General features: G+C 43.3%; 1 protein-coding gene across 1 annotated transcript in view; it reads left to right on the forward strand.

Moving 5' to 3' along the window:
* PYGM (glycogen phosphorylase, muscle associated) overlaps positions 1–12,738 on the forward strand; it is a 55,919-nt gene that overhangs the window by 6,363 nt on the left and 36,818 nt on the right. Inside the window, exons 2-5 of the mRNA XM_069965308.1 lie at positions 4,076–4,177; positions 6,261–6,339; positions 7,201–7,304; positions 11,306–11,437. Of these exons, the coding sequence (XP_069821409.1) occupies positions 4,076–4,177; positions 6,261–6,339; positions 7,201–7,304; positions 11,306–11,437 (417 nt within the window). The remainder of the gene's footprint in view (positions 1–4,075; positions 4,178–6,260; positions 6,340–7,200; positions 7,305–11,305; positions 11,438–12,738) is intronic.

The raw sequence follows: 12,738 nt of genomic DNA on the forward strand, positions 1-12,738 counted from the left end.
GCTTTTAATCCAAGATCTGTCCTGGGGTCCGTTCTGCAGGTGATGCAGTTATTGTCCTAAAAAACAACTTTTAAACTTGCAGCGCTGTGTCAAATTGTGATGGCCTAGAATGTCTGTGCCCTAGGCTTGCACCGCCTCTCTGTCCCTCCTCACCGCCCTCTTCAGCATTAGGAATCCCCCAGGCAGGATTTCTCCTAATCACCACTGGTCTGAACACTGCACATGGGCCCTAATGATCCAGCACATGTGCAGTGTTCAGACAAGTGATGATTAGGAGAAATCTTGCCTGGGACATTGCTAATGGTGAAGACGGCAGAGAGGAGGCAGTTCAGGCCTACACTCTAGGCCGTGTCAATTTGACACAGGACTGCAAGTTTAAAAGTTGTTTTTTTAGGACAATAACTGCATCACCTGTCGAACGGACCCCAGGACAGATCTTGGATTAAAAGCATCAAAAGATACAAGTGGTTTGGGGAGGGCAGATTGTGGGTACAGAGTCGCTTTCAGTATATATTAAATCATATCCATGCTATATATAGTTAAAGGAGAAGTCCAGTAAATTTTTTTTTATTAAAGTATTGTATTATCCCCCAAAAGTTACACAAATCACCAATATACACTTATTACAGGAAATGTTTGTAAAGTGCTTTTTTTCCCTGCACTTATTACTGCATCAAGGCTTCACTTCCTGGATAACATGGTGATGTCACTTCCTGGATAAAATGGTGATGTCACTTCCTGGATAGCATGGTGATGTTACTTCCTGGATAACATGGTGATGTCACTTCCTGGATAACATGGTGATGTCTCTTCCTGGATAAAATGGTGATGTCACGACCCGACTACCAGAGCTGTGCGGGCTGGGGCTGCTGGAGAGGATGATGGCAGGGGGATGCTCAGTGTCCCTCCAGTGACCTGTGTCCCTCAGTGTCCCCCTGCCATCATCCTCTCCAGCAGCCACAGCCCGCACAGCTCTGGGAGTCGGGTCGTGACATCACCATTTTATCCAGGAAGTGAAGCCTTGATGCAGTAGTAAGTGCAGGGAAAAAGCACTTTATGTGTATATTGGTGATTTGTGTAACTTTTGGGGGGCAATGCAATACTTAAATAAAAAATTTTACCGGACATTTTCCTTTAAAGAAGCAGTCCACATTTTATTATTTTTATTATATAATTCAGTGTAGGCTGTTAATAGAGAATAATCTTGTGGATACCTTGTATTTATCAGTTTTAGCTGATATAGCATCTATGTTGATTCCTATTTCCCCACTGAAATGATTTCCTGCCTACATTTCCTATGAATCCTCTGGCTTTGTAGAGAAAAGGTGGGGCCTCTTCACTGCAGTTCACCTAATCAGCCGGACAAACTGCAGAGACTCATAAGTAGGTTGGTGCCAATTTACATTATGTGCGGTTTTGATGCATTTTATTTTTCAGGCTCGTTTCACACACAGTTTTTTTTTTTTAATTGCCGCTGCAGTTTTTGAGCAAAGGCCAAAAGTGAAAACAACATGAAAGTTTTTTTTTTTTTAAAAGAAACGTCGCCATTGGGTCAAAGACTGATTGGGAGGTGGGTGCAACAAAGAGGCACACCTATCTGTGGCACTTGAGCAACTCAGCTCCACCTCCTTGACATTTGGCTTTGAAAAAAAGAGTAGATTTGATATCAGTTTTTTAGAATCTTTTCCTCTGTTATTTCTATGGAAATGTATAAATAAAGTCGCTAATTTCGTGTTACCATAAGAGATGAGCAAACTTCCCAAATTTAGCTCTGAATCCTTAGGATTTGATTTGGATCTGATGGAGGATACAGAGTTGTTCAGAAGCAGGGACTCCTGCCAAAAGGTAGGTATCTCTGCTACTGATAACTGAGTGGGAGGATATACACTATAGGGGAGATTTATCAAACATGGTGTAAAGTGAGACTAGCTCAGTTGCCCCTAGCAACCAATCAGATTCCACCTTACATTCCTCACAGACTCTTTGGAAAATGAAAGGTGGAATCTGATTGGTTGCTAGGGGCATCTGAGCCAGTTTCACTTTACACCATGTTTGATAAATCTCCCCTGTATGCCTTGGTGCTCAGTTAACATTCACCTAGAAACTGTATTGAGTGTAAATGGCAATGCATATCGCACGACCACAACCTCTGGGAGGCTGCAGTCTACAGAAGCAGGGACTCCCACCTTCACAAGAGTCCCTGTTCTTGTACTCCATTCTCCTATACATAGCCTCAAAATTTTGGAAGAATGCCAATTGTTCAGGAAAAAAATAAATCGGAGTAAAATGGATTCTAAATGAATCAATTTGCTCATCTACTTTCCACTTGTCAGGATATTTATTGTGTCTGTGATTGGACTCCATCAGTATTCAGGAACACGACTGTAAGCATCTTGAAACCCTTGAAGAATTGATGCAGGAAGTATGTGAAAAACTGCACATATTTTCATTATACAATGAATATCTTTATTTGCTGACACTGTACTTACCATGTAGTCAGACCTTGAGCTCATCTAAGGATTGGTGGGGGTCTAACCTCTGGGGTACTCCCTGATCGAGAGAATTAAAGGGCTTGTCTAGTTATTTCTATGTTTAAAGCGATTTGTCTAAACAAAATAACTGTACCCACCTGCTGCAATCCCTCCGCCTTTTCCGTTTTGATGGTACCCAGTTCCTATTGCTCATCACTTCCTGGTTACAATGAAGTCCCCTCTCAGTCAATCATTGGGGAGGGGTGGGGGTCACTGCTGTGGCAATTAATTGGCTGAGTGGGCACCCCCTTGTGTTAAGATGTTATCTGAAAATGGCAACCAGCAAGAGATGGGCACCAACACAATGGCCATTAAATGGAGCAGGTAAGTACCAATTTAAATTTTTTGGCTGGACAACCCCTTTAAAGGGGTACTTTGGAGAAAATAAATGTTCAAATCAACTGGTGTCAGAAAGTTATATATATTTGTAATTTACTTTTATTTAAAAATCTCAAGTCTTTCAGTACTTATCAGCTGCTGTGTGTCCTGCAGGAAGTGGTGTATTCTTTCCAGTTTGACACCGTGCTCTCTGCTGCCACCTCTGTTCATGACAGGAACTGTCCAGAGCAGAAGATGTTTTCTACACCTCCTCCTGCTGGACATAGAGCAGCTGATAAGTACTGGAAAACTTTTTAAAGGGGTACTTCAGCGAAAATCTTTTTCTTTCAAATCAACGGGTTTCAGAAAGTTATATAGATTTGTAATTATTTCTAATTAAAAATCTCAAGTCTTCCAGTACTTATGAGCTGCTGCATGTCCTGCAGGAAGTGATGTATTCTTTCCAGTCTGACACAGTGCTGCCACCTCTGTCTTTGTCAGGAACTGTCCAGAGCTGCAGCAAATTACCATAGAAAACCTCTCCTGCTGTGGACAGTTTGTGACATGGACAGAGGTGGCAGCAGTGAGCACTGTGTCAGACTGGAAAGGAAACAACATTTCCTGCAGGACGTACAGTAATTGATAAATATGAGAAGACTTAAGATTTTTAAATAGAAATAAATTACACATCTATATAACTTTCTGAAACGAGTTGATTTGAAAGACAAAGATTTCTGCTGGATAATCCCTTTAAATAGAAATAAAATACAAATCTATATAACTTTCTGACAACAGTTGATTTGGAAACTATTTCTTTTTACTCTGGACTCTCCTTTCAAGTGGTCCCATTGCTGATGCAGTGTTCTGGTTCCTCTGCTGTCTTCCCTATACAGCAGGGCCTGGCCATTTGTAGCACAATTCTATTTACAGGAATGTTCACACTACAATTTTCTGCAGTGGATTTTACAGAGAGTATATACTGTATAGAATGGGTGAACAAAGCCTAAGTGAATGTATATAGTGAGCATGTCCCTGAACACCTGGATGGTGGTGGCGGTATTCAGTCTGCCATCACATTATATGTATTATAAAGTATGGCGGACCATTGTTGTGCACACTACAGAGAGGTGAACGTGCAACCGCTAGAGATCTCCCGGCTCCCGTTCATCATCATGGCGTATGTACAATCTGCATCTCTTATAGATGTGTCTTTCTTATATTTACAGAGAATCTACTACCTCTCCCTGGAGTTTTATATGGGCCGCACTCTCCAGAACACCATGGTGAATCTGGGTCTTGAGAACGCCTGCGATGAGGCAATATATCAGGTACATCCCATGATTAAAGCGCTGTATACACCCCGCGTGCTAACATGATGTGTATAATATCACTGCTGTATAGTGTCAGCTCCCCGGAGACTTGTTACCACCTGAATGTAGAGAAGCGCTCCGGCATAAATGTCTAATGGCGGAAAAAGTTTCCTAATAAAACAGCGGTGTAGCTGTATTTATGTCCTGATCTGAATAAACATGATATATATATGTGTTACAGCACTCAAAAAGGCAGTGAAGAATAAAGTGTTTATTACTAGACCCCCTCCATGGCTTTATAGACCTCGCTGTATGCACTGGGACACAGTTATTCTGGAATAGAGAAGGGACGAACCAAGGGTGAACCCGAGTGGCTTATTTAGACCCAGATGTGTAACTACCACTGTAGCAGCCATAGCGACGGCTATGGGGCCCACAGCATCAGGGGGCCCATCCCTGCATGCAATGCGCCGGGCCCCCTGAACTGTCATCATACTATCAAGGGAGTTGCCTACCATGGGGGACACTATGTACTGGAATGGGGGAGGGGGGCCTAGGGGAGATGTCTACTACGGGGACCCTAGGGGAGATGCCACCATGGGGACCCTAGGGGAGATACCTACTACGGTGATCCTAGGGGAGATGCCTACCATAGGGACCTTAGGGTAGATGCCTACCATTGGGGACACTATGTAGCAGGGGGTAGGATACTAGGGGAGAGGCTTACCATGGGGGACACTATGTAGTAGAGGGGAAGGATACTAGAGGAGATGCCTACCATGAGGGACACTATATATTAGCGGGGTACTGTACTAGAGGAGATGCCTACCATGGGGGACACTATGTATTAGCGGGGTACTATACTAGGGGAGAGGCCCACCATGGGGGACACTATGTAGTAGGGGGGTAGGATACTAGGGGAGAGGCCTACCATGGGGGACACTATGTAGTAGGGGGGTAGGATACTAGGGGAGAGGCCTACCATGGGGGACACTATGTGGTAGGGGGGTAGGATACTAGGGGCGATGCCTACCGGGGGGGGGGCACTAGGGGAGATGCCAACCATGGGACGTACTATCTACTGGGGGGGGGGGGGGGGAATACCAGGAGAGATGCCTAACATATGCTATGTACTGGGCAGAGGGGTAAGAAACTGGAGTATTACCTACAGTGGGGGGAATCAAAAGTTTGCTGTGGGGCCCAGCCCTTTCTAGATACGCCAGTGTTTTGACCCCTAAAAGACAGCCCCATGGCATTATTCCCCACCCCCCTCAAACATTACAGATGACACAATGCAGTCAGACAGGTAACATTCTCCTATTACAATGAACTATGATTTACTCTGGGATACTGAGCTATGTCAGTCACCAGGGTGGACTCTCCCAATCTCCCAATATACAGATAAAGTCTTGTGGGGTGACTGGGACTACCCTAGTGACTCCTAGCCCTGCTCCCAGATGATGGTTTTAAAACTATGTCTTCAGAATTTCATAGTCCATCAAGTTATTGTAATAAGAGACCCTGACTCTGTTTCCTACTACCATGGTGCTGGCTATGGTAACAGGAGTCAGAACACACCAAGTCAGTGCAATTAAGTCAGGTTAAAGGGGTACTCCGGTGAAATATATATATATTTTTTCAAATTAAGTGGTGCCAGAAAGTGATATAATTTTTTAATTTACTTCTATTTAGTCTTCCAATACTTATTAGCTGCTGTATGTCCAGTAGGCAGTGGTGGATTCTTTCTAGTCTGACATAGTGCTCTCTGCTGCCACCTCTGTCCCTGTCATGAACTGTCCAGAGCAGGAGAGGTTTTCTATGGGAATTTACTACTGCTTTGGAAAGTTCCTGACATGGACAGAGATGTCAGCAGAGAGCACTGTGTCAGACTGGAAATAATACACCACTTCCTGCAGGACATACAGCAGCTGATAGGTACTGGAATACTTGAGATTTTTAAATAGAAGTAAATTACAAATCTATATCACTTTCTAAAACCAGTTGATTTTAAAGAAAAAAATCGCCTTTAAGGCTTTCATGTTTTTGCTGTTTGGTCTATATACAGAATATATTATACTAATGTTCTCACATTTGTGTTTAGCTTGGACTGGACATGGAAGAGCTTGAGGAGATTGAGGAAGATGCCGGTCTTGGGAATGGTGGTTTGGGTAGACTGGCAGGTATGTATGTCCTCCTACTGTTTTACTAGAGGTATTTTCTGGTGTGGGGGATTATTATCACATAAAATGAGACATTCCGCTACATATACTAATGAGGGAAGAAGATATAAAGTTACTATGAATGGTCTTCAATGAGAACAGACTCACAATAGAGATGACACAGACAGGGCATTGTACCTCTTAAAGGGGTATTCACATTTTTTGTGTATGTATTTGACAGGTATTTCGTGTGTATTTTTGCAAAAAAACGGATGTATTTGTGTGCATCTGTTTTGATCCGTTTTTCCATTGACTTATAAAAAGTAGATCAAAACGCATCTTTTTTTTTAACGTACACAAAAGGTCAAGTACGTTTTTGTGTACGTTTTGATCCATTTTTGATAATGGAAGTCAATGAAAAAAATTCAAAACGGATGCACACAAATGCATCCGGTTTTCCATCGTTTTTTTTTTTTCCCAAAAACAGATGAAAAACATGGTTTGCAAAAACGTAGCGCAAACCCAGCCAAATACGGGCTAAGGCCGGGTTTACACAACCTAAGACACCGGACGTTGTGTGACACAGCCTGTGTCAGTGAAGTTCATCCTGGCCGATACTGCATTAACACCCGGATGAACTTCATTTATTTACAATTGGCCTGGAGCCGCACTTTACATTGTCTGCCCCGTCTATTTTGTTTAGCTGCTGTTCCATGAATAGCAGCCACACAAAACACCTGAATATTATCTTAGAGGGATGTGAATATTATTAGGGTATATAAGTATTGGGGGTAATCTACAATGAGGTGTATGACGCATGGTGTTTATCTGCATTGCAGAATCACTGATGTAATAATAATGTACTGTCCATCTTCTTCTCAGCTTGTTTCCTGGACTCTATGGCCACCCTGGGTTTGGCTGCTTACGGTTATGGAATCAGATATGAATTTGGAATCTTTAACCAGAAGATAGCCAATGGCTGGCAGGTGTGTTACATATATGCATACAAAGATGTACTATAGACAGAAGATACCATATATTTATAGTAGTAAGAAAAGAAGAAAAGAAGCAAAGTATTATAGGGCGAAAGAGAAATCCCGGCCTTACTTATTATTCTGATGATCGGTATAACGCGATATGATATTCAATCCCCTTGATATTAAGAATGGGAACCATGAAAGTGGAAGGACATACATGTGCACCACTGCTCCATTCATTTTTTTAGATAAGCCCAAACTGCCGCCCTCCAGCTGTTGCAAAACCACAATTCCCATCATGCCCGAACAGCTAAAGCTTTGGATTTGGCTGTCCAGGCATGATGGGAAATGTATTATTGCAACAACTGCAGGGCAACAGTATGGAGACCCATGCCCTAACCTATGGATTCTGTGAAAAGGGTGTAACCTGTCAAAATGGGAAAACCCCTTTAAGGCCACGTTCACACAATGTTTTTTTTTTTTATTAAACAATGGCCGTTGTTTAATCACAGTGGCCGATTGCATTAACCCATATGGAATCCCGGCTGGAGTGTATACACACTGTATACACTCCGGCTAGGATTCCATGCGGCCGCACAGAAAACTGACATGTCTGTTTTTTGCGTCTGCTATTTATTGAACAACGGCTGCACGAAATAGACTGGGCAGACAATGTAAAGTGCGGCTCCCGGCCGTACTTTACATTATCTGTTATGGCTAATGTGCCCATATTACAATTAAAAAGAAGTGATGATCACCCGGTCGGTTGTTGTAACTTCACTGACACTGGCCGTTCTGTAACACAGCCAGGTCACAGAACGGCCAGTGTCTTACTGTGTGCGTAAACTCGGCCTAAATCAGTATATGGGACCTTTTACATGGGACAATTATTGGCCAGGAGGGTTGCTAGAAACGCTCCTTGCCTGATAATTGCCCTGTGCAAAAAGTGTCAGCCATCATCCGAGGAGCGGGAAAATACCCGATGCTCAGCTGATCGAATCCTTTGTGCTCTGCTAAAATATATCACTATCTCCCAGTGTAAGGACACAATAGGTAGATGGGCATAGACAGTTGTATAGTGATTCCATGAGTGTGTGTAATACATGGGACAAGCTGCAGCATGCATTTGATATTTGGAAGGAATTTAACACTGAGAGTATATAGAGGCGCAGCACTAACCCAGGAACAATCCCATTATTCTATATTCCGGAATAATCCCAGTATAGTCCAGCTGGGGAATCAGTAAATCCAGTAGTGGAATGTCATTTCACCATAAGATTGGAATCCATAGTAATCCCAGCCAAACAAGTATACTGTGCGGGTGAATGAGCAGTAATATGATGATGACAAGACATCCACAGTAACAAATGACATCGGCTACCAATGGAAATGAGTCACAAATTTGTTTTGTTGCCTGAGCTTTTCGAGGAATATTACAGTGGGAATCCCATTGCTTGCTATGGATTATAATATTCTTTTTTTTTTTATGAACCACTTTGCGTAAATGTCCCCCAAGGTGAACATCAGCAATGAAACCATAGCAACCATCAGCAATCGATTCTCACCTGTCCACTGCAATTTGTGCATAAAAAGCAATTATCATGTGGTTTCTGCTAAATAACAAAGGCGGAGGTGGACACCGTCTGGATGAGTTCAATGAGATCTACTTTATACATGTAGATTGTTGAGCATTCTGTATGGTCTGCATAGAGACATAGACTATACTGCATTGTAGTCATCCTGTATAGAGGAGACTTGCATTCATAGCTTTTCTATTTAATAGTATTGGTGAATAAGCTGCTCTCTTTACAGTCAGAGTTCTGATACAGATGGGTAAACATGGCGTGTTTCTTAAAGACATATGTGCTATTGGACTGATGCCAAATCTAAAAAAAAAAACATATTAATAAGGGTTCTCTTTTATGTGTGCTCTGGAAAACAGCTGATTGGCGGGCTTCATGGGTGTCCGACCCCCAGTGAACAGATATTGTTAGCCTGAGGATAGACCATTACTGATTTTTTTTTTAAAATAGGTAGTTTGTTGTTTCAATAAACTTTGTATAGATCAATAGTACTGTAATATATCTTATCAGACAAAAATAAAACTTTGTAATATATCCTATCAGACAAAAATGCTTCAATTTTCTCAAGCATTATTCATATTCTTTCTAAACTGAGCAAGGACTTTTGTTTACTGGTTATGACTTGTAGCAGCTTAGGGATAACAAGGAATTACAAGTCTATAGAGATGAGAGGGGGAGTGCCTAGGAACACACACACACACACACACACACACACACAGACACACACACTGCAGAGCGAGAAAGACAGCTAAGAGACAACTTGCAAAGCAGAAATCTGCTGAAAATGTCATATACAAGAGTATAGTGCTGCTCACATGTACACACAGGAAAGCTTATCCTAAAGAGTGACCTAAAATGACAGGTAGGCTTTAAGGAAACTGTCATGGTTTAAATTTTCTGATATTTCCACAATAGTGCCCCAAAATTGAAGATTTTGGAGAGGTCACATCCTCTGCAGGAGCTGTAAATGCAAAATAACTAACTAGGACTCATAGACATATAATACAATGCTGAAGTTATGCAGAAGTTTAAAGTGGCACCCAGAAATTTAAGGGGTGTACTGTACCCCTGTACACTACAGATTTCCTATGCCCGCAGTGCCATAGTGCCAAGCAGCAGGGATTCCTTGTTCCCATCTGTACGATATAATCTCTGACCATTTGGATTCTAGCGGAAAGAACAAAAATGATTTATCCTTTTGCTTTATTGTACAATCATACATCATCCGGACACTCCGGGAACACCAGACGCCCGTGGCACTATTTTCTTGTGTTTAGTGATTTTTAATTGTGTAACTTTTGGAAACAAACTATTGTGTGTGTGTGGGCAGATACCAGCACCATTCTGAATCACAGAATACCAGGACTTGTCATCACATGAAAAGAATCTCAGGTTTCTGAATTGCCAATAAAGGATTTCGCTGGTTGTCTAAAAATTAACAGGGTTTTCCAGGACTTTTTTTTCCCCATTGATCAGATGTTTGGCAGAGAGGTAGGCCTGCAATACACAGTACAAGGAGATTGAAGCAAACAGCTCCATTCCTTGTGTAGTGGCCACACTGGGTTACTGCAGGTACCATTTACTGCACGGTCCCTACAAAAGAGTGATATAGTAAGATGCAGAAGACCTTAAAGGGGTTGGCCGTTTTATAGTAAAATAGGTCAGTGTACAGTATTAGTAAGTGTACTCACTGTATATACTGACAGCAGCTCCCTGTCTACCTCATAGAGCTAATATCAGACTCCCCTCCTCCAGGCTGTGCTGTCCTGCCCTGTGGTGAGTCTGTCCATAAGATGGCTGACATGGAGGAGCATGTGACCATGCTTCCATCACTGAGCCTGTATATGCCTATGGAGCACACTGGGGGCGGGGCAAGGTCACATGCTCCTCCATGTCAGCCATCTTATGGACCAAAGCAAAGGACAGCGCAGCCTGGAGAAGGGGAGTCTGATATTAGGTCTATGAAGTACACAGGAAACTGCTGTCAGTAAGTGCAGTGAGCACAGGCCAACCCCTTTAAGTAAGGCCCTATCTGCCAGAATAATTTATACTAACGTTGGCCAATTCCACCGCTAGCGATGGGTTTGGCTGACAGTATAGGCCGTATGGGGGCCTCCTGACTCTCTACCAGCACATTATGTCAATGGAGATAGACTTTCCCTGCCTGGTCCTTTTGTTCTTAGAGGGATAAGATGGTGTCTGTTGTCTGGCTGCGGCTTACTCTGCCCCTTTACAAAGAGAACAGGTGAACATTTGGCTGTGCCAAACATGTGGACGGAAAAGATAACTGTTGGCCAAATGATTGTTCGTCCGCCAGTTATTAAGATGTACTATACTTTATACTACCCCTGCCATCTCTTTGTATCAGTGTTTATATGCCAGTTATACCTTCAAATTGTTAACATCTTCACATCTTGTTCATTTCAGGTGGAGGAGGCAGACGACTGGCTGAGGTATGGAAACCCATGGGAAAAAGCTCGGCCAGAATACATGCTTCCCGTACATTTCTTTGGTAAAGTCCTACACACCCCAAATGGTACAGAGTGGGTGGATACCCAGGTAAGAATGAGGACATATACCTGTACACCTACATGGACTATAGTGTGCAGCACGGCACTGGACAAATATCTACAACCGGACCCTAGTGATAATAATAACCATTGTTATAATGCTCCTACGACATATGCAAAACAGATGACAGATGACACAGTGTCAATAGATTTAAGCTAGTCCAATCCCCTCTCCACCAAACTCTGTGTTCCTTGTGATTCTGTATGTCCTCCATGTACTTCAAAAGAGATTTCTGCTATCTCTAAGGGCTCAGGAGTGCAGTGATATAGTAGGCAAGTGGAAAGGCTCACACTGGCTTTCTCTACTATGTGCAAATTTCTAATACAGATTTAGGCTAAGTTCAGACTATGTAAGAGACCAGCCGTTCCGTGACCCGGCCGGGTCACAGAACGGCCGGTCTCTGAAAAGATCATCCCGGCCGGTAATGCAGTACCGGCCAGATGATCTTTAGTGCCACAGAGTTCTGATGCGGGCGCATCCCTGCGCGCCTGCATCAGAACTCCCCACAGAACACTATGGAGTGTGCGGCCGGAGCCGCTCGCTCCACAGTGTGCACTGACAGGGTTCTCTGCGGCCTCTAGTCACTGAATAGCGGCCACAAAAACCGGACATGTCAGTTTTCTACGGCGCTGCGAGAGATCCCGGCGTATACCATGTGTTTATGCTCCGTCCGGGATTCCATAGAAGGCAAAGCAACTAGGAATGGTCGTACAAACCTGGACTCTCGGCAATGATTCCCGCTGTCTTAATCCTCCGGGCAGTGGGTGGATACAGCCTGAGGACCGCCTGGAAAACCGGGATACAGCCACAGCCATAGGCTGTATCCCAGTTTTCCAGGCGGTCTTCCCGCTTTATCCACCCTCTCCACGGAGGTTTAAGACAGCAGGAATCATTGACGAGAGTCCGGGTTCGTACGAACCCGAACCTCGGCAGGTTCGGACCATCCCTAAAAGCCACATATATTTTCGTAAAAAGAACAGCCATTGTTGCCGATTGCAACAATGCCCGTACTTTTACAAAAAAATACGTTGTGTGAACATGGCCTTACTTTGCTCTCTTCTACCTCCTGCTTACAAAAGCTGACAGGGAGAAACCTATCAGCAGGAGACAGACTGCAGCTGCATCTTATAGGGATACACTGAGACTCCTCGGTGTGAATAAGGGGACAGACCTTCTACATCTCTCATCTATCACTTGCTGACTTTTGGAAGGTCGCAGAGCAAGTTTACTGTTATCAGTCTCTGCCTCATTAGTCTCTGCCAGGTCAGTGACAGGAATGGAAATGTAAG

This window comes from Dendropsophus ebraccatus, chromosome 4 (genome assembly GCF_027789765.1).
Source record: "Dendropsophus ebraccatus isolate aDenEbr1 chromosome 4, aDenEbr1.pat, whole genome shotgun sequence".
Taxonomy (NCBI): Eukaryota; Metazoa; Chordata; class Amphibia; order Anura; family Hylidae; genus Dendropsophus; species Dendropsophus ebraccatus.